The sequence below is a fragment of the Pongo abelii genome, chromosome 6 (genome assembly GCF_028885655.2).
Source record: "Pongo abelii isolate AG06213 chromosome 6, NHGRI_mPonAbe1-v2.0_pri, whole genome shotgun sequence".
Taxonomy (NCBI): Eukaryota; Metazoa; Chordata; class Mammalia; order Primates; family Hominidae; genus Pongo; species Pongo abelii.
In genome coordinates this window covers 136,824,809-136,846,466 of record NC_071991.2, presented here as the reverse complement: position 1 = coordinate 136,846,466, position 21,658 = coordinate 136,824,809, and the positions used below count along the sequence as shown (strand labels likewise).

At 48.5% G+C, this 21,658-nt stretch overlaps 1 protein-coding gene and 1 non-coding gene across 3 annotated transcripts in view; one reads left to right on the top strand and one right to left on the bottom strand.

The window, feature by feature from the left end:
• The window catches only part of KLRG2 (killer cell lectin like receptor G2), a 31,652-nt gene extending 23,395 nt beyond the window's left edge, over window positions 1-8,257 (top strand). For both annotated transcript variants that reach the window (XM_054560688.2, XM_002818526.6), the window contains 2 exons: window positions 6,025-6,128; window positions 6,532-8,257. In XM_054560688.2, the coding sequence (XP_054416663.1) occupies window positions 6,025-6,128; window positions 6,532-6,652 (225 nt within the window). In that variant the 3' untranslated portion in view covers window positions 6,653-8,257. The remainder of the gene's footprint in view (window positions 1-6,024; window positions 6,129-6,531) is intronic.
• Window positions 8,258-10,654: 2,397 nt separating this feature from the next.
• On the bottom strand, window positions 10,655-10,758 carry LOC112134462 (U6 spliceosomal RNA). Its single transcript, XR_002915888.1, has one exon. It is a non-coding gene; the product is annotated as a U6 spliceosomal RNA (small nuclear RNA).
• Between the last annotated feature and the right edge of the window lie 10,900 nt (window positions 10,759-21,658).

Here is a 21,658-nt window from a genome sequence, read left to right as displayed (position 1 = left end):
CTACTAAAAATACAAAAAATTAGCCGGGCGTGGTGGCGGGCGCCTGTAGTCCCAGCTACTCGGGAAGCTGAGGCAGGAGAATCACTTGAACCTGGGAGGCGGAGGTTGCAGTGAACTGAGATTGCACCACTGCACTCCAGCCTGGGCAAGAAGAGTGAAACTCTGTCTCAAAAATAAATAAATAAAAAATCTGGAGGTGATGTTTTACAGTGAGCACAGATTACTGTGTAACCAGGAATAACATTTATTTTCTAAATGTTCCATAAATAATATATGCTGTGAATGGGGGAATATGCCAGGGCACCAGTAGCCCGTGAGGGCAAGAGGAGCTCAGTAGAGAATGGGTTCTGCTCAGCTGCTGGGCTGGGCCCTGAGGTGTTGTCGTCGAGATGGGAATGGGCTGTGCAAAGAAAGCACCCTAGGCTCCTGTACCAAACGACCCAGACTGGTTGTATCTGCAAATTGAAGGCCTGTAGGAATGTAGGTGGGTCCAAAGGTTGTCTCTAGAGTGCCTAGAGTTAGGGCCAGGAGCCAAGCAGGGCAGGGATCAGATTGTTGCAGGGACATAGTTCATCCCATTACTTACTTACGGAATCCATAGCTTAAGACTGATGAACATAGCATTTTGTCCTGAGACAGACGGATTGAGGACAGCAAATGCCAACAGGAAGCCAGTAAAATGGGCCTCGCATCAAATAGGTTCACCTCAGATGACCTTAGACCTCCTTGTTGCCAACTGGGGGAGGTGGGTTTAACTATCCAAATTGGAAACAGAACCTGAGATAAAGAATTTAACAAAAAATGCATACAGCATCAATTATTTGAAACATAAGTAAATCTGTAGAAAACATATCATAGTCTGGGTAAACCCCTTCCCTGCAAAAAGACCAACGCTAAGATTCAAGATCCAGGCAGTTAAAATCTGGAATATAATGATTGTGGAACTCCGGAATTTTCCTGAATTCTGGACAAGGACCGGAAGCTCCCGCAGGTGCTGAGGCAGGGTGGGGAGGACAGGACACACACATAGAAGCAGCGCGCACAAACCCCAGGAATGCACCAGGGCCGGGGCGCCCAGAGGTACAGGATAGACGCGGCTCATCTTCCCCAGAAGCCTGTTTTGCTCGGGATTCGTGAAAAGTAGGAAGTTGTAAGTGCTCACCATTAGTTTAATAACAGCTTTGTTTTGTAGAGTGGAGGCGGGAGGAAGCTACCTTAACAGCACATGCTGAACTTGAGCCCCATCCTAATTTCAAAAAGATTAAACCATGAATACATGTACATCCTAGGATTAAGAAAAGTAATTTGAAACTTTTTTTTTTTTTTTTTTTTTTTTGAGACGGAGTCTTGCTCTGTCGCCCAGGCTGGAGTGCAGTGGCGCCATCTCGGCTCACTGCAAGCTCCCTCTCCCGGGTTCACGCCATTCTCCTGCCTCAGCCTCCCGAGTAGCTGGGACTACAGGCGCCCGCCACCACGCCCGGCTAATTTTTTGTATTTTTAGTAGAGGCAGGGTTTCACCGTGTTAGTCAGGATGGTCTTGATCTCCTGACCTCGTGATCTGCCCGCCTTAGCCTCCCAAAGTGCTGGGATTACAGGCGTGAGCCACCGCGCCCGGCCGAAACATTTTAATATTAAAACAGACGTGGATGAAGATAGAGAGTAGAATGGCGGTTGCCAGGGCAGCGGGGGATGGGGAGTTGTTTAATGAGGACAGCTTCAGTTTGGGGAGGTGAAAAAGTTCAGGAGATGGATGGTGATGATGGTTTTATAACAATGTGGATATACTTCATACCCTTGAACTGAACACTTATCATGGTTAAAATGGTAAATTTTAGGTCATTAAACTTTTTCTTTTTTTTTTTTTTTTTTTGAGACAGGATCTTGCTTTGTCACCCAGGCTGGAGTGCAGTGGTGCAATCATGGCTCACTGCAGCCTCAACCTCCCAGGGTCAAGCCATCCTTCGTCCTCAGCCTCCTGAGTAGCTGGGACTATAGGAACGTGCCACCACACCTGGTTAATATTTGTATTTTTTGTAGAGACAGGGTCTCACTATGTTACCCAGGCTGGTCTCAAACTCCTGAGCTTGAGTGATCTGCCCTCCTCAGCGTCCCAAAGTGCTAAGACCACAGCTGTGAGCAGCCATGCCTGGCCATGAATCTTTTATCACAATTTTTTAAAAAGAAATGTATGAAGGCATAGGAAATAATTTTCTATAATTTTAAGATGTAAAATATGAGATTTTCAGTCCATTCTGCTCAGGATCGCATTCCCTCTCCCCATATTAGTGGAAAAGTTGGAGAATCGGCAGTTTAAGGAGGCCTCAGGATCTTTTGCACAGAGCAGTCCTTTTAGCCATAAATTACTTAGTAGTTCCCGGAGTTTATTTATAACTCTGAACAATGCCTTCCCTACACCACCATTTTTGCTAACAATGAGATCAGGAGTCTCAAATGCAAGGAAAAGAAGAATGGAATGGAGTGGGTGGGTCTAGGCGGGGCTGGGGCTGGCGGGAGGCCTTCAGCTCCTGTCACCAGGAGGCCCAGAGGGGAAGGGAGAGAGAGGCAGATGGCTTGGGGCTCTGACAGAAGGGCAGGGTCCTCTTGAGGTTGCTGTAAGCATCAAAGGGGCTCATGTGTGTAGGAGGCAGGTCACAAGCTTTGCCCACCACACATCAGACGCGAGAGGACATGGGATGAGTGTGTACTAGGTGGCCCTGGCTTTATATGTTAGTATCTTAAGCCTCATCACAAGCATCTTCATTTTACAGAGGACCACACAGCGGCTCTGAAAGGTTGGGTAACTTGTCTAAGGTCACATGGCTTACAAGTCATGGAGCCAGAATTTGCATATGGGGTAGCCTGGCACCATCTCAGCCCTGGAAGAGGCACTGAGCCCTGGTGTGCCTTCCCAAACAGGCAGCTGAGTGCTCCCGGGAAGACGGTGTTGGGCCACTCAGCCCTCTGACTCACACCTCAGAGCAGCCTGGGGCCCTCCCATCCTCTCCAGGGTTCCCCACCCAGCCCCACCCTGGGCCCCAGTGTGTCCCCGAAGCACCAGCCAAGGAACAGCTGCCCAGTGTACTTTCTCTGTTCCACCCACTCACCACTCTCCATTTTCCTATGCACTCTGGTCTTTAGGATTCAAGAAGGGTAAGATTAGCAACCTTCAGCCTGGAAGTTGCCCCTGGCTTCTCTCTGGGCTGTTAACTGACTGGTGCTAACCTTGAGGGGCAGAAGATGGGTTTTCCGTGACACTTCTGGGATACACAGTGGCCTGATGGCCTGGTCTCACTGTGGCTCTTGCTGATTTTTGGTAGTGAGCGTGGGGAGGCAGTTTCACTGAGCTGACCTACTGTGCGCTGGGTTATCATAGTGCAATGTTGAGTAAGACAAGCTCCTGGCCCGCACCAGGTTCACCATCTAATACAGGAAAGCTACAAGGAGATAAGCCGTTAGAAGGCAGCACATGAGTGGTGGCATGCACCAGCAGTCCCAGCTACTTCGGAGGCTGAGGTGGGAGCATCGCTTGAGCCCAGAGGTTCAAGGCCGGCCTGGACAACGTAGTGAGATCCTGTCTCTTAAAAAATAAAAAAGAGAGGCTGGGTGTGGTGGCTCATGTCTGTAATCCTAGCACTTTGGGAGGCTGAGGTGGGTGGATCACCTAAGGTCAGGAGTTCAAGACCAGCCTGGCCAACATGGTGAAACCCCATCTCTACTAAAATGGGCGTCATGGCCGGTGCCTGTAATCCCAGCTACTTGGGAGGCTGAGATGGGAGAATTCCTTGAACCCGGGAGACGGTGGTTGCAGTAAGCCGAGATTGTGCCACTGCACTCCAGCCTAGGCAGCTGAGCAAGACTCTGTCTCAAAAATAAAAATTAAAAAAATAAAAATAAAAAAGAGGCAGCTCTATTCTGTGAAAGTTGTGGAAACCAAGGGGAGGGAGGAGCACCTATTTCACCTTGGAGAGGGTCAGCCCAGTGTCCGTTAAAAAAGCAACCTTTAGATCAGAGCTGAAGGATGGAGGAGGTGGCAGCAACGGGACAATCATCACTCTAATTCCCAGGGCTTGTCTTTGTTGACTCAAACCATTTTCTTAGGGAAGAAGAACTGAGCATATGCGAAATTCATTTATACCGCTCTGCTCCTAACCTGCCTCAGTGTGAATATGTGCTTCTTGACATTGTTGTGAGTGATATGTACTTGCTAGTGTAGTCTTTTTTTTTTTTTACATGGCATGATTTCATATTTACATTTTCCTGCATAATGACATTTTCTATACACTTGTAATTTTTAATAGCATTATAATTTTCCATCATGTTGACATCCTATAATTTACCTTGTTATTTCTCGATTGCTGAGCGTTTGGGGAGTTTCCAGTTTTTCTTCACAAATAGCACCGTGTTATCTTTAGATAAGTTCATTTTTTTCCCTTTATATTCTTGGATTTATTTATCAGTGAAATCACCCATTTGAGCAGGAGTGGTGGTGCTGCTCTTGTCACATAGCACCAAACGACATTTCAGAAAGAACAAGCTGATGCGGGCTGCGCCGGCATCACTGCCCCCTCCACCACGTCCCCACCCTGGGACTTAAAAGATTTAAACTTTTTTTTCCAACTTAAAAAATCGTGGCTGGGCGCGGTGGCTCATGCCTGTAATCCCAGCACTTTGAGAGGCCGAGGCAGGCGGATCACGAGGTCAGGAGATCGAGACCATCCTGGCTAACAAGGTGAAACCCCATCTCTATTAAAAATACAAAAAATTAGCCAGGCATGGTGGTGGGCGCCTGTAGTCCCAGCTACTCGGGAGGCTGAGGCAGGAGAATGGCGTGAACCCGGGAGAGGGAGCTTGCAGTGAGCCGAGATCGCGCCACTGCACTCCAGCCTGGGCAATAGAGCAAGATTCTGTCTCAAAAAAAAAAAAAAAAAAATCTTGGCCGGGTACAGTGGCTCACGCCACTAATTCTACACTTTGGGAGGCTAAAGTGGCGAGATCACTTGAGGCCAGGAGCTCAAGACCAGCCTAGGCCAACATGGCGAAACCCTTCCCTACTAAAAATACGAAAATTACCTGGGTGTGGTGGTGCATGACTGTAGTTCCAGCTTCTCAGGAGGCTGAGGCAGGAGAATCAGTTGAACCTGAGAGGCGGAGGCTGCAGTGAGCCAGGATCGTCACTGCACTCCAGCCTGGGTGACAGAGCAAGGCTCCATCTCAAAAAAAAAAATCTTAAATATATACTTTAAAACATTGTCTTTTTTGCTTTAATTCATTGTTAAAAATAATGTGACATTGAGGGCAAATATTTAAAAGAAAAAAGTCTCCTCTAGTACCTTTCCAACATACTTACTTTGGTTTTTGTTGTTCCTGCACATCCGCATGTATTATGATGATGATGATGATGATGATGATGATGATGATGATGATGAGACAGAGTTTCCCTCTTGTCAGCCCAGGCTGGAGTGCAGTGGCGCAATCTCGGCTTACTGCAACTTCTGCCTCCTGGGTTCAAGCGATTCTCCTGTTTCAGCCTCCCAAGTAGCTGGGATTACAGGCACCCGCCACCATGCCCAGCTAATTTTTTTTTTTTAATAGAAACGGGGTTTCACTATGTTGGACAGGCTGGTCTCGAACTCCTGGCCTCAGGTATCTGCCAGCCTCGGCCTCCCAATGTGCTGGGATTACAGGCATGAGCCACCGTGCCTGACCACCTCCCTCGCTTTCTGAGCTTCCTTGTTTCTTTTCCCACTTAACGCCCACTGAGCATCACTTAGTGGTGTTTGGCGTTCACATCCCTTTGGCTGAGACGGAGTCACCCTCATTTTGGCCCCCAGCCCTGAGCACAGCACCTGGCACCCAGCAGGCATCCAATCCAGCTTTCAAGGTTGTTTTGTTCTGCAAGCAGTGGCTTGAGCGGATCCTTCTGGATTGGCCAGCTGGGATCCTGTGGAAGTCGCGGGAACCCGTACGCCCCAGGTGAGTCACGCCAGTGTCCAGGGGAGTGACCAGCTTACTTTTCTCCCTCAGGACTTCCTGGGCAGATACCCAGTCTCCAGGCACTCCTGGGTAGGGGCCTGGCAAGGCCCCCAGGGCTGGCACTGGATCGACGAGGCCCCCCTCCCGCCCCAGCTGTGAGTGACCTTGGGCTTTTCTCCCTCCTCTGCTGTTCTGGATCCTCCATTTGTCCCCAGGCTCCACCTCCTTGCTGCTCCCCTAGCCTGGAATGCCACTCGGAAAGCAACCCACGCCTGTGCTCGCGGCCTGGTGCCTGATTAGTCCCTGTCGCTTCACTCTTTATTTGGGTTCCCAGCACGTTCACCCAAGCAGGGTTGTCACCCCCATTTTACAGATGCGGGGTCAGCTGCCCAGGGAGGTTTGGGGATTCATCCAGTGCCACGTGGCTGACCAGTGCAGTGACTCACTCAGTGCCCAGGCCAGTAGAGGTGACAGGCACACAGGCTGGAGGGTCTGGCTGGGAAGTGAGGCCCCGGCACCCTAAACACCTTTCTTCTTTCCCCTCCCACCCTTCCCCAGACTCCCTGAGGACGGCGAGGACAACCTGGATATCAACTGCGGGGCCCTGGAGGAAGGCATGCTGGTGGCTGCAAACTGCAGCACTCCAAGACCCTGGGTCTGTGCCAAGGGGACCCAGTGATCTGGGCTCTGCCTGTCCTCAGCCTGCAAGGCAGATGCAGCACCCCCTACAGGGAGGCCAGTTGAGAGCTTGGGCAGCCTCTTCCTGGACCCAGGCATCCAGGTCTCCCTGCTCTGCTCAAGGGGGCCACATGAGCGAGCCTAGGAGCTGGACTTCAACCCAGGAAGATGCATCCGAGGGAAAGGAGATTTTCTATGGCCTCAGGCCTGAGTGCCAGTATTAGTCTCCAGCTTCTGTGGATGATTGGTTTGATGACATTGGGATGGTTGTTTAGCATTTCTGTGCCTTGGTTTCATTAAAATGACAATTTCTCTCTAGAGGAAAAAGACAGGGTTAACAACCACAGCAGATTCCAATCTGGGTTCTCATTCCGGCTCATGGAAACGAGTCTGCCGTTGTTCGGTGGCAGTGGGACTTGGCAGGGATAACGTCATCGCTGTGAATTCTGTTTCAGGCAGCTGGGTGTACATCGGACACAGCCTACCAGCAGCCTCTGTGGAAAATTAATCAAGGAAAAGGAGCGGTCAGCTCTGGAAGGAGGGGAGAGCGAGGTTTTCCTTCCCCGCCCTGAGAGTTGGCAAAGGGTTGGCAGACAGGAAGGTTCTGGGTGGAGATCCCGCATGTGGGCTGGCCAGCCCCTGGCACGCTGATGCCCAAGGGTGAGACAAGGCAGACAGGACAGGGCCACCTGGCAGGAGAAGCCAGGGGAGCACCCCAGCTTGGTAGGTAGAAGCTGAGGAGTCTGAGTGAGAAAGGAAATCAGAGAAATGCGGGCAGGTTCCAGGCAGCTCTTCTACCCACAGCTGCAGAGATGACCAGCCTGAAGATGTCTCCATGCTGGGGTGCAGTGAAGACCTTCAGGCTGGAGGATGTGGCTGACAGAGTTGTATAGTCCCTCGAGTCCAGCTAGATCTCCAAACAGCAGGAGCCTGGGCCTGTGTGTTAGCTTGGTGTGAGCACCCACTCAACTGGCCCTTGCAAGCCAGCCTTCCCTCTAAAGTCAGACCACACACCCAGATCCCTCCCAAACAGAAATCCTTATTGGTGCGTTTGAACCAGTAATGGGCCGTCTGGGAGAATGGGATGGAGAGTCCTAGATGGGAGAAATTTCTCACACTCTATTTTTCATTAGTATTATTAAAGTTCTGGGGTACGTGTGCAGAACGTGCAGGTTTGTTACGTAGGTATACACATGCCATGGTGGTTTGCTGCACCCATCAACTTGTCATCTACATTAGAAATTTCTCCTAATGCTATCCCTCCCTTCTCACACTCCTGAAAGTAGTAACAAAAAGGGAAATGGAGGCTGGGCATGGTGGCTCATGCCTGTAATCCCAGCACTTTGGGAGGCCGAGGTGGGCGAATCCCAAGGTCAGGAGTTCGAGACCAGCCTTCCAGCCTGGCCAACATGGTGAAACCCTGTCTCTACTAAAAACAAAAAATTAGCTGGGCGTGGTGGTGGGTGCCTGTAATTCTAGCTACTCAGGAGGCTGGGGCAGGAGAATTGCTTGAACCCAGGAGGTGGAGGTTGCAGTGAGCCAAGATTGCGCCACTGCACTCCAGCCTGGGTGACAATGCAAGACTCTGTCTCAAAAAAAAAAAAAAAAAAAAAAAAAGACATGGAAATTCCCTGGCTGGACGTGAAATGGATGGCTCACGTGGGGCAGGCGCCAATCAAAATACATCCTATGTGGGCAGGAAGCTGTGTATGTTACTGCCCCCATCCCCTGCCATGTGTTCCCAGGGTCTGTGCCTGGAGAAATGACACATCTGTAGGTTATGAGTATACAGAACCTTATCTAACCTTCTCAGTACCTTTTAGAGAAGGGAAGTGTTGTACTCAGTGTCGCCCAGCTAGAAAGTGGAAGGTCTAGAATGAAACCCACTTGCTGTCTGACTCCAAAGGCCACACTCTTTCCATCCCAGCACGCAGTAGAGGAATCTAGAAAGGTATTAGTGGCAGCCGAGTGGGAAGCCTTCAGGTGGAGTGAGGGAGAAAGGAGGTACCAAGTTGTTTCACACTTGTGATAATCCACTCCCTCGGTTATCTGTTGCTTTACAACAAAAAAAACACTTTTTTTTGAGGCGGAGTCTCGCTCTGTCGCCAGGCTGGAGCGCATTGTCACTATCTCGGCTCACCGCAACCTCCGCCTCCCGGGTTCCAGTGATTCTCCTGCCTCAGCCTCCCGAATAGCTGGGACTATAGGCGTCTACCACCATGCCCAGCTAATTTTTTCATTTTTAGTAGAGATGGGGTTTCACCATGTTGGCCAGGCTGGTCTCGAACTCCTAACCTCAGGTGATCTGCCTGCCTCAGCCTCCCAAAGTGCTGGGATTACAGGCGTGAGCCACGGTGCACAGCCTGCTTTATAACAAATTGTCCCCAAACGTAGCAACAACTATTTGCCCCAGACAACTGTTTTTCCCCCTTCATTCTATGGATTGACCAGGCAGTTCTGCTGCCAAAAATTAGCCGGGCGTGGTGCTGGGCGCCTGTAGTCCCAGCTACTCGGGAGGCTGAGGCAGGAGAATGGCGTGAACCCAGGAGGCAGAGCCTGCAGTGAGCCAAGATCGCGCCACTGCACTCCAGCCTGGGCAACAGAGCAAGACTCCATCTCAAAACAAAAATAAAAACAAACATTAGCCAGGCGTGGTGGTGGGCACCTATAATCCCAGCTACTCGGGAGGCCAAGGCAGGAGAATCGCTTGAACTCAGGAGGCAGAGGTTGCAGTGAGGCAAGATTACACCACTGCACTCCACCCTGGGTAACAGAGTGAGACTCTGTTTCAAAAACAAAAACAAACAAACAAAAAAAATTGTTAATAGAAAAAAGCTTAAAGAATAAGGAGGCACAGTGGCTCACGCCTGTAATCCCAGCACTTTGGGAGGCCGAGGCGGGCGGATCACAAGGTCAGGAGATCGAGACCATCCTGGCTAACAGGATGAAACCCTGTCTCTACTAAAAATACAAAAAAAATTAGCCAAGCGTGGTGGTGGGCGCCTGCAGTCACAGCTACTCAGGAGGCTGAGGCAGGAGAATGGCATGAACCTGGCAGGTGGAGCTTGCAGTGAGCCAAGATCGTGCCACTGCACTCCAGCCTGGGTGACAGAGGGAGACTCCGTCTCAAAAAAAAGAAAAAAAAGAATAAGGATATAGAGGAAGAAAATATTTTTGTACAGGCGTATAATATTTGTGTTTTAAGCTAAGTGTTATTACAAAAAAGTCAAAAAGTTAAAAAAATTTATGAAGTTACAGTAAGCTAAGATTTATTATTGAAAGAAAATTACTTTTCATAAATTTAGTGTAGCCTAAGTGTGCAGTGTTTATAAAGTCTCCAATAGTGTAACGTCCTAAACCTTCACAGTCACTCCCCACTCACCCAGAACAACTTCCAGTACTGTAAGTGCCCCATCCAAGTGTACCATTTTTAATTTTTTGAAGCGGAGCCTCACTCTGTCACACAGGCTGGAGTGCAGTGGCACAATCTCTGCTCAATGCAACCTCCACCTCCCAGGTTCCAGTGATTCGCCTGCCTCAGCCTCCAAGTTGGGATTATAGGTGCCCGCCACCATGCTGGGCTAATTTTTGTATTTTTAGTAGAGACGGGGTTTCACCATGTTGGCCAGGCTGGTCTTGAACTCCTGACCTTAGGTGATCCACCCACCTCTGCCTCCCAAGGTGCTGGGATTACAGGCATGAGCCACCACACCCAACAATTTTTTTTTTTTTTTTTTTTTTGAGACGGAGTGTCCCTCTGTCACCCAGGCTGGAATGCAGTGGTGCAATCTCTGCTCACTGCAACCTCCGCCTCCCAGGTTCAAGCAATTCTCTGCCTCAGCCTTCCAAGTAGCTGGGATTACAGGTGCTCGCCACCACACCTGGATAATTTTTGTATTTTTAGTAGAGACAGGGTTTCACCATCTTGACCAGGCTGGTCTTGAACTCCTGACCTCATGATCCACCCACCTCAGCCTCCCAAAGCGCTGGTATTACAGGTATGAGCCACTGTGCCCGTCCAATTTTTTTAAATTTAATTTTTAAACAGCAGCCATGCTAATCTCTGTATTGTTCCAATTTTAGTATATGTGCTGCTGAAGCAAGCACTATCTTTTTAAAAAATTTTTATTTTATTTATTTATTTTTTTTTTTTTTAAGAAGGAGTCTTGCTCTGTCACCCAGGCTGGAGTGCAGTGGCGCAATCTTGGCTCACTGCAACCTCCGCCTCCCGGGTTCAAGCAATCCTCCTGCCTCAGCCTCGAGTAGCTGGGATTACAGGCGTGAGCCACTGCGCCCAGCCTATTTATCTTTTACACCATATTTTTACTGTACTTTTTCTGTGTTTAGATACACAAATACTTACCATTGTGTTACAGTTGCCAACAGTATTCAGTGCAGTATATTGGAGTCAACATTAAAATATAGAGACGAATCTCTAAATTTCTCATGTTATTTGGGATACCAGAATTGCAACTTCAGGCATACAAACAGACTGACTGGGCTTCAATATGTCCAAAGAACAAAGAGGAGGTTTTATAAAAAGGAGAAATGTTGGCCAGGTGTGGTGGCTCACACCTGTAATCACAGGACTTTAGGAGGCAGCGGCAGGAGGATCGCTTGAGCCCAGGAGTTTTAGACCAGCCTGGACAACATGGTGAGACCCCATCTCTACAAAAAAATTAAAAATAAGCTGGGCATGGTGGCCCCCAGCCTGTAGTCCCAGCTGCTTGGGAGGCTGAAGATGGAGGATCCCTTGAGCCTAGGAGGTTGAGGCTGCAGTGAGCCATGATTGTACGCCTGCACTCCAGCCTGAGTGACAGAGCCAGACCTGTCTGTCTGACAAGAAAAGAAAGGAGAAATGTTATTCATTGTTTTTCCAGGAAGTCCATTAGCACTCATAGAGTGTTGGGGAGCTGGCACGCTCTGATTGGTAAGTGGCTTCAGTAGGTAAAACTAGATTTAGAGCTGCAGCAGGTTGTTTCAGAAGCCATTAGATAAAACTGGTTTCAGGTGACAGCAGGCAGCTTCGGCAGCCAGGCTTGCAGAGAATTACATTCTTGGAGCTGTGTTATGTGCCCTAAGTGCTTTTTCCCCCTAGCTTCTCAACTGTTTTAACTGGGTCTGACAAGAATGGCCCAATTCAAAAGGCCGAGCGCGGTGGCTCACACCTGTAGTCTCAGCACTTTGGGAGGCCGAGGTGGGCAGATCACTTGAGGTCAGGAGTTCGAGACCAGCCTGGCCAACATGGTGAAACCCCCAGTCTCTATTAAAAATACAAAGATTAGCAGGGTGTGGTGGTGGGTGCCTGTAATCCCAGCTACTTGGGAGGCTGAGGCACAAGAATGGCTTAAACCCAGGAGGTGAAAGCTGCAGTGAGCTGAGATCGTACCACTGCACTCCAGCCTGGGTGACAGAGCGAGACTCTGTCTCAAAAAAAAAAAAAAAAAAAAAAGAATGACCCCAAGTCATATGATCAACTTTCACAAGTAACATGCTGTACAGGTTTGTGGCCTAGGAGTAATAGGCCATACCATATGGCCCAGGTGGGTAGGAGGCTCTAACCTATAGGGTCGTGTAATTAAATGATGTTTGCACAATGATAAAATCGCCTAACAACAAATTTCTCAGACATTTCCCTGTTGTTAAGTGACACATGACTATTTAAAATGTATTTGATCTGAAGCTATCTCTTTCAAATGCTATTTTATTGGGTTTTAATGTTATGCTGACATCATTAAAAGAATAAGGACTTGCTGTCATCTAAGCTCTGGAGTAAACACCACTGATGTGTTTGGCAGGGAAGGCAAGGAAGTGCTCAGAGTCTACCAGGTCCTGTCAAAAGAACCGAGGACCAACCTGAAGAGGCTGTCACTGACCAAAGGCAGTTTTCTTTTTAAATTAATTAATTTTTGCTTTAAAAAAATCTTTTTTTTCTTAGGATTACTGTGATTAAATTAAGGGTCTTCAGATGAGATGGGCCTGGGTTACCCAGGTGTACCCAGTGTAATCACAAGCATCCTTATAAGAGGGAGGCAGGCGGGTCAAAGGGGTGAAGGAGCAGGAGGTTGAATGTCGGAAGCTGATGTCGGAGGACGAGGAGGTTGGGTGTCAGAAGCCGATGGTTGGGGGAGGGAGGACTCAAAGATGCTACATTCTGTCTTTGAAGGAGGAGGGGGCCAGGAGCTATGGACTGCAGGACGATTCCAGAAGCTGAAAAAGAGGCTGGGCGTGGTGGCTCACGCCTGTAATCCCAACATTTTAGGAGGCCGAGGAGGGCGGATCATTTGAGGTCAGGAATTCGAGACCAGCCTGGCCGACGTGGCAAAACTCTGTAATACAAAAAATTAGCTGGGGATGGTGGCAGTCACCTGTAATCCCTGCTACTCAGGAGGCTGAGGCACGAGAATCACTTGAACCCAGGAGGTAGACGTTGCAGTGAGCCAAGACTGAGCTACTGCACTCCAGCCTGGGCGACAGAGGGAGACTCTGTCTAAAAAAAAAAAAAAACCTGGAAAATGCAAAGAATGGATTCTCCCCTCAAGCCTCCAAGGGGGAACGTGGCTCTGCTGACACCCTGATTTTGGCTCAGTGAGACTGCAGACTTCTGGCCTCCCAGTGGTAAGGTACAAATTTTGCGTTGTTTTGAGCCTCTAAGTTTGTAGCAACACTATCAACTGTATCACAACTTTAAAAATATTTTAGACTGGCCATGGTGGCTCACGCCTGTAATCCCAGCACTTTGGGAGGCTGAGGCGGGCGGATCACCTGAGGTCAGGAGTTTGAGAACAGCCTGGCTAACATGGAAACCTCGTTTCTACTAAAAATACAAAACATTAGCCGGGTGTGGTGGTGTGCGCCTGCAATCCCAGCTACTCAGGAGGCTGAGGCAGGAGAATTGCTTGAACCCAGGAGGCGAAGGTTGCAGTGAGCCGAGATCGTGCCATTGCACTCCAGTTTGGGCAATAAGAGCAAAACTCCATCTCAAAAAAATAAAACTTAAAGAGCAGAACTCTGTCATATATATATAAAATTTAGGAAGGACTCTATAGGCCTCGCCAGATTACCAAAGGGGTCTGTGAAACCAAAAAAGGTTAAGAACCCTCGATCCATCTGCCCCCTGTGATTTCACCGTGTCTCACAGCATTAAATACCGTCAATAAGCCGATTCCAGAAACATCTACAGGCTGGGCCGTTCTTCTGAACATTAGATCTGGTCCCCGGCCACCTGTCAGGCCTCATGTCCCTTCTTCCCTGGGTTCTCTCCCCTCCAGCTGTTTCTCAAGCCCACCTGTCACTTCCCTCTTCATCTCCTTCCATGGCTGAAATCACCTGCTTTGAAATCATCCGTGTGCTTGGTTATGCGTAAGCTCCATGAGGACAGGATTTGTCTATGCATGAATTCACCCTTGGTGCTTAGAATGATGCCAGCCCAGCCTCACGCCTGTAATCCCAGCACTTTGGGAGGTTGAGGCAGGCGGGTCACCTGAGGTCAGGGGTTCGAGACCAGCCTGGCCAACATGGGGAAACCCCGTCTCTACTGAAAATACAAAACATTAGCCCAGCACAATGGTGGGCACCTGTAATTCCAGCTACTCAGGAGGCTGAGGCAGGAGAATTACTTCAACATGGGAGGCAGAGATTGCAGTGAGCTGAGATTGCACCACTGTACTCCAGCCTGGGTGAAAGAGTAAGAGACTCCAACTCAAAAAAAAAAAAAATAGAAATAGTGCCAGCCCATAGGAAATGCTTAATTCCCCTTAGTGGAAAGGAGGAGGAAGGGATGAACTGTCCTGAATCTCTCTGTGTTTGGGTGAATCTCGTCTCTTGTCCACAGTTTATGTTGGTTTTGCTTCATTATTCAATCTAAGACTTCATAGGAAGATTAGCCCATTTTTATACTTATGGATAGGAGAAAATATGTTTGGTTTTAGTGCTGTCTGCATATTTATGTTCAAAATATTTCACTATTTAATCTGTTTGCTCTGTAGGGTGTGTATCTTATAGTTGGGGAGTTTTGTGTCATTGTACTAGTGACTATTTTTATATTGCATTGGCTGCTCATGGTGTCATAACGATATACCATAGACTGGGTGCAAGGTAAACATAAACCACAGAAATGTATTTTCTTCCAGTTCTGGAGGCTGGAAGTCTGAGATCAGGGGGTCCACATGGTCCGTTCCTGGTGAGGGCTGTTCTCTTACCTTACAGATGGCCACCCTCTCACTGTGTCCTCATGTGGCACAGAGAGGAGGAGCAAGCTCTTTAGTGTCTCTTATATGGTCACTAATTCCATCATAGGGGCTCCTCTTCATGACCTCATCTAAACCGAATTACCAGCTGGGCACGGTGGCCCACGCCTGTAATACCAGCACTTTGGGAGACCGAGGTGGGTGGATCACCTGAGTTCAGGGGTTCGAGACCAGCCTGGCCAACATGGTGAAACCCCATCTCTACTAAAAATACAAAAATTAGCCAGGCGTGGTGGTGGGCACCTGTAATCCCAGCTATAGTTAATATTGAGTGTCAACTTGATTGGATTGAAGGATGCAAAGTATTGTTCTGGGTGTGTCTGTGAGGGTGTTGCTAAAAGAGATTAATATTTGAGTCAGTGGACTGGGAGAGGCAGACCCACCCTCAGTGTGGGTAGGTACCATCTAATCAGCCTCCAGCATGGCTAGGATAAAAGGCAGAAGAAGCTGGAAAGAGCAGACTTGCTGAGGCTTCTGGCCTTCATCTTTCTCCCGTGCTGGGTGCTTCCTGCACTTGAACATCAGACTCCAAGTTCTTCAGCTTTTGGACTCTTGGACTTGCAGTGGTTTGCCAGAGGCTCTCAGGCCTTTGGCCACAGACTGAAGGCTGCACTGTCGGCTGCCCTATTTTTGAGGTTTTGGGACTTGGACTGAGCCACTGCTGGCTTCCTTGCTCCTCAGTTTGCAGACAGCCTATCATGGGACTTAACCTAGTGATAGTACGAGTCAATTCTCAGTAAACTCCCTCTCAGGCCGTGGTGGGCGGATGAGGTCAGGAGTTTGAGACCAGCCTGGCCAACATGGTGAAACCCCGCCTCTACTAAAAATACAAAAATTAGCCAGGCGTGGTGGCACACACCTGTAATCCCAGCTACTTGGGAGGCTGAGGCAGGAGAATCGTTTGAACCCGGGAGGTGGAGGTTGCAGTGAGCTGAGATCGTGCCATTGCACTCCAACCTGGGCGGCAGGGCAATACTCCATCTCAAAAAATAAACTCCCTCTCATCTATACATACTTCCTCTAAACATCTAGTTCTGTCCCTCTAGAGAACCCTGACTAATACTGTTTCATTTTTTCCTAGGATTTGGTATATAACTTATCAGCATGTTGATCAAGTCATTTTATTTTTAGAAAGCCCTCTTGGCTTATTTTATTTCTTTAAATATCTTCCCTGGCCAGGTGCCAGTGACTCACTCCTATAATCCCAACACTTTGGGAGGCCAAGGTGGGTGGATCACTTGAGATCAGGAGTTTGAGACCAGCCTGGCCGACATGGTGAAACGCTGTCTCTACTAAAAATACAAAAATTAGCCCGGCATGGTGACATGTCTGTAGTCCCAGCTACTCGGGAGGCTAAGGCAGGAGAATCCCTTGAACCTGGGAGGCAGAGGTTGCAGTGAGCCAAGATCACACCACCACTGTACTCCAGCCTGGGCAACAGAGCAAGACTCCATCTCAAAAAAAAAAAAAATTATTTTTTTCCTGTTCCATTATTTTTGTTTTTGCCCCCAGGAATATTAACTAAATGTATATACTACTTCTTGGATCTTCATATCTATCATTTTCTGTGTGTTCATTTTAAACTTTTGTCCATTCTCCTTTGTTCTTTACTATTTTTCTCAATCCCAATGTATTGTTTTTTTTCTTGCTCTTCCTTTTTATGATTTCAGGATTACTTCTTTTCAGTTGTGCTGCATCCACTGTGCCTGGCTCTCTGTGATAGCTTTTGTTTTGTTTTGAGGCAGGGTCTCACCCTGTCACCCAGACTGGAGTATAGTGGCATGATATTGACTCACTACGACTTTAGCCTCCTGGGCTCCCTCAGTCCTCCTGCCTCAGCCTCCTGAGTATCTGGGACTAAAGGTGTGTGCCACAATGCCTGGCTAATTTTTGTATTTTTTGTAGAGACAAAGTTTTGCCATGTTGCCCAGGCTGGTCTTGAACTTTGGAGCTCAAGTGATCCGCCCACCATGGCCTCCCAAAGTGCTGGGATTACAGGCGTGAGCCACCACACCCAGCTAAGTTTTGTATTTTTTGTAGACATGAGGTCTCACTATGTAGCCCAGTCTGGTCTTGAACTCCTGGACTCAAGCCATCCTCCCACCTCGGCCTCCCAAAGTGCTGGGATTACAGGTGTGAGCCACTGTGCCTGGCCTATCAGTCATCTTTGAATGAGGCAAGTCTAGACCACCAGATGTCAGGAGTTGAAGGGCCTGGGCTATGCTCTAGGAGAGCAGCATCCACATGAGTGGATAACTTTCACTCCTCCTGTCCGCCGAGCTCATCGGATGCAGGCTCATGGTGGACAGTTGCTCCTCTCCGCCCAACCTCACTTGCAGATTCCTTCCTTCACACAAGGCTTGTCTGTGTGACTCCGCATTCAGCCTCACCACCTGTGTTCACTCCAGCTCCCTGCCTGGGTCTGGGCAAGTCCCCACCTGAGCATCCTGTCATGCTTTGCTCCCTGGTGTGTCACTGACCTTGGAGAATTATGCTCAGCTGGCTGCCTCCAGGACGTGCCCCTCTCCTTACACCCGTTTAACGTCCAGGGCAGTTGGCATCCCTTCCTCATACTTTCATGGCTGAGGGTTTCAGATGTCTCCTAGTTTCCTTAGTGCCAAGGTCTGGATTTCTGCTGCTTGTTCTCCTTACTGCTTTGGGGTAGATTTGGAGAGAAGCAGCAGCATTCTGACATTTTTAAACAGGAAGTCTTCTGCTGTGTTCTGCAGCCTGTCTAAACAGCCAGCCTTGGTTCAGAAAGTGGCAGCCAGAAGAGAGCCCTATTCAATAGATGAATCAAGAGATTGAATACACTTATTTTTGCTCTGTTGCCCGGGCTGGAGTGCAATGGCACAATCTTAACTCAATCCAATCTCTACCTCCCTGGGCTCAAGGGATCCTCCTGCCTCATCCCAAGTAGCTGGGACCACAGGTGTGCACCACCATGCCCAGCTATTTTTTTTTATACTTTTAAGTTCTAGGGTACATGTGCACAATGTGCAGGTTTGTTACATAGGTTTATATGTGCCATGTTGGTTTGTTGCACCCATCAACTTTTACATTAGGTATTTCTCTTAATGCTATCCCTCCCCCAGTCCCCCACCCACCGACAGGCCCCAGTGTGTGATGTTCCCCTCCCTGTGTCCATGTGTTCTCATTGTTCACTTCCCACCTATGAGTGAGAACATGTGGTGTTTGGTTTTCTGTCCTTGTGATAGTTTGCTGAGAATGATAGTTTCCAGCTTCATCCATGTCACTGCAAAGGACATGAACTCATCCTTTTTTATGGCTGCATAGTATTCCATGGTATATATGTGCCGCATTTTCTTTATCCAGTCTATTACTGATGGACATTTGGGTTGGTTCCAAGTCTACTACTGTGAATAGTGCCACAATAAACATATGTGTGCATGTGTCTTTATAGTAGCATGATTTATAATCCTTTGTGTATATACCCAGTAATGGGATTGACACCTAGCTATTTTTTGTATTTTTTGGTAGAGACAGCATTTTGCCATGATGACCTGGCTGGTCTTGAACTCCTGACCTCAGGTGACCTGCACACCTCGGCCTCCCAAAGTGCTGGGATTACAGGCATGGGCCACCATGGCCGGCCTCAATACACTTATAAAAGAAATATAATCTGCACAACTGATGGTTGTCAGTTGAAGCTGACAGACTGCTAGATGAGGGTCATATAAATAAGTAATATTAAAATAGAGCCTGCTGTTATAGATTGAATTGTGTCCCCCAAAATGTTGAAGTCCTAATTCCCAATACTTATTAATGTGACCTTATTTGGAAATGGGGTCTTTTAAGATGAGGTCGTGCCAGGCACTGTGGTGCAAGCTTGTAGTCCCAGCTACTAGGGAGGCCGAAGGGGAAAGATCACTTGGGCCCTGGGGTCTAAGACCAGCCTGGACAACATAGTGAGATCACATCTCTATTAAAAAAATAGATGAGATCATTAGGTTGGGCCCTAATCCAATTTGACTAGTGTTGTTATAAAACACACAAATTAAGTCGGCTATGGTGGCTCACACCTGTAATCCCAACACTTTTGGAAGGCTGAGGTGGGAGGCTCACAGGAGTTAGAGATCAGCCTGGGCAACATAGGGAGATCCAATCTCTACTAAAAATACAAAAAAAAAAAAAAAAAGCCAGGTGTGGTGGCACACGCCTATAATTCCAGCTACTCAGGAGGCTGAGGCACGAGAATCGCCCGAACCTGGGAGGAGGCTGCAGTGAGCTAAGATGGTGCCACTGCACTCCAGCCTGGGCGACAGAGCAAGACTCTGTCTTTAAAATAAGTAGAAATTTGGACACAGAGGCAGACATGCCTGTAGAGAGCACATCATGTAAAAAAGACACAGGGAGAAGACAGCCAAGGGACGCCTGACGCTACCAGTAGCCAGGAGAGAGGCCTAGAAACAGATCCTTCCTCGGCACCATCAGAGGGAGCACGGCCCTGCTCATGCCTTGGTTTTGGACTCTGACCTCCAGAACTGTGAGAGAATAAATTTCTGGGTTTTTGGTTTTTTTAAATTATTTTTAATTATTATTTTTTAAACAAAAGCATCAGGTTGGTGAAAAAAAATTCTGTTGTTTAAGCCACCCAGTCTGAGCTACTTTGTTACGACAGTCCTGGGAAAACAACCCATCACCTTTGTGTCCGCTATTCCCAACCAACATCTGCATCCCCTCCTGTGCTGAGGCAGGGGTCCAGGAGGTTCACGTTACCCTGCAAGCTTTACGTTTCCAGAGTATCACCTGCTGGAAATTGGGGAGGAAGCAGGGAATTACTAAGTGTCTTGAGGGATGGCAGCTTGGGCAAAAAGAGGAAGACTGAGTCTCTGGCCCAGCCTGGAACCCCCATGAGTGTCGGCCGCTCTGCTCAGGATAACAGCCGAATCAGATCATGCACACAAGGCCCTTGCCACTTGGCCTCGCCCACCTTTCAAACCTCACCTCTAACTGCACGCCCTGGTCTCTCCCTGCTCCAACCATCTGAACTGTTTCCCCTTAACAGCACCCTAGAAAGCTCCCTCAAGGCCCTTCCCCGTGCCCCCCACACCCACTCCAGAGACAAACACTGTCCTGATGTGTTCCACCACATCCATCTTCCCTGTTGTAGAGTTCGTAGAAGTAGAGTCACAGAGCATGTGCATTGCATGCAGCATAATGCTTCTGGAAATTCATGTTGCACATATGAGCAGCTCATTCTGTTGTATAGGTACACAGTACTACGATGTGTTTATCCATTCACCAGTTGATAGACATTAGTCTTGTCTCCAGTCTGGGGTGGTTATGAATTAAGCTGTTATGAACATGTCAGTACAAGTACTTGTATGGAAGTGTTTTCATTTCTCCCAGATTCCTGGGGTTGGATCACTGGGTCAGGTGCTAAGTATATAGTTCACCTTTTAAGAAATTGCCAAGCGGGGCATGGTGGCTCACGCCTGTAATCCCAGCACTTTGGGAGGCTGAGGTGGGGCCGGTGGTGGGGGGCGGATCACCTGAGGTCGGGAGTTTGAGACCAGCCTGACCAATGTGGAGAAACCCCATCTCTACTAAAAATACAAAATTAGCCGGGTGTGGTGGCACATGCCTGTAATCCCAGCTACTCAGGAGGTTGAGGCAGGAGAATCACTTGCACCTGGGAGGCGGAGGTTGCAGTGAGCTGAGATCGTGCCATTGCACTCCAGCCTGGGCAACAAGAGCGAAACTCCATCTCAAAAAAAAATTGCCAAAATGTTTCCCAAAGAAGGTGTATCATGTTCTATTTCCACCAACAATGCATGAAAGTCCAGGTGCTACAAGTCCTCGCCAACACTTGGTGTTGTCTTTTTACTTTCAGCCCTAGTGATCAGTGTATAATGGTATCTCATTTAAAATTGCATTTCTGATCCAGTGCAGTGGCTCACGCCTCTAATCCCAATACTTTAGGAGGCCAAGGCAGGAGGATCTCTTGGACCCCGGAGTTCTAGACCAGCCTGGGCAACAAAGCAAGACCCTGTATATACCAAAGAAAATAGCCAGGCATGGTGGCACATGTCCGTGGTCCCAGTTACTCAGGTGGGAGGATCACTTGAGCCCAGGAGTTCAAGGCTGTAGTGAGCTACAATCACATCACTGCACTCTAGCCTGGGTGACAAAGTGAGACACCTCCATCTCAAAAATAAATAAAATTGCATTTCTGAACAATACACGTTTGGCTGGCTCCACCAATCTCAGCTGGGCTCCCCTACATCTGCAAGTTGGCTTGGGTGGCCTTCTCTAGCCTGGCCTTGGCTGGAGCAGCCCTGTTCTGTGTGTCCTTCATTGTCCTCCAGCTACTGGGATAGATGGGCATAGTCTTATGACAATGGCAAGAGAGCCGAAAGAAACACGCAAGGCCTTCTGAGGCCTAGGTCAGAACTGACACACCATCCTTTCCCCAAGAGGCCACTGGCTGGAGCCACGGAAACAGCCAAACTCAGCGGGCAGGGGTGGGGAAGTACAGCTGGTCTTGGAGTAGATGGAGCTGCAGGCTCAGGTGGCAAAGGGCATGGATGCAGGGAGAGGCGAAGAACTGGACCAGAGTTTATCTCAAACACACAATCCCTCCTGTGAATGTTTCACAATTTATGGCTAATAACTTGTAGAAAAATGACTAATGATGGCCGGGTGTGGTGGCTCATGCCTGTAATCCCAGCACTTTGGGAGGCCAAGGCAGGTGGATCACCTGAGGTCAGGAGTTGGAGACCAGCATGGCTAAT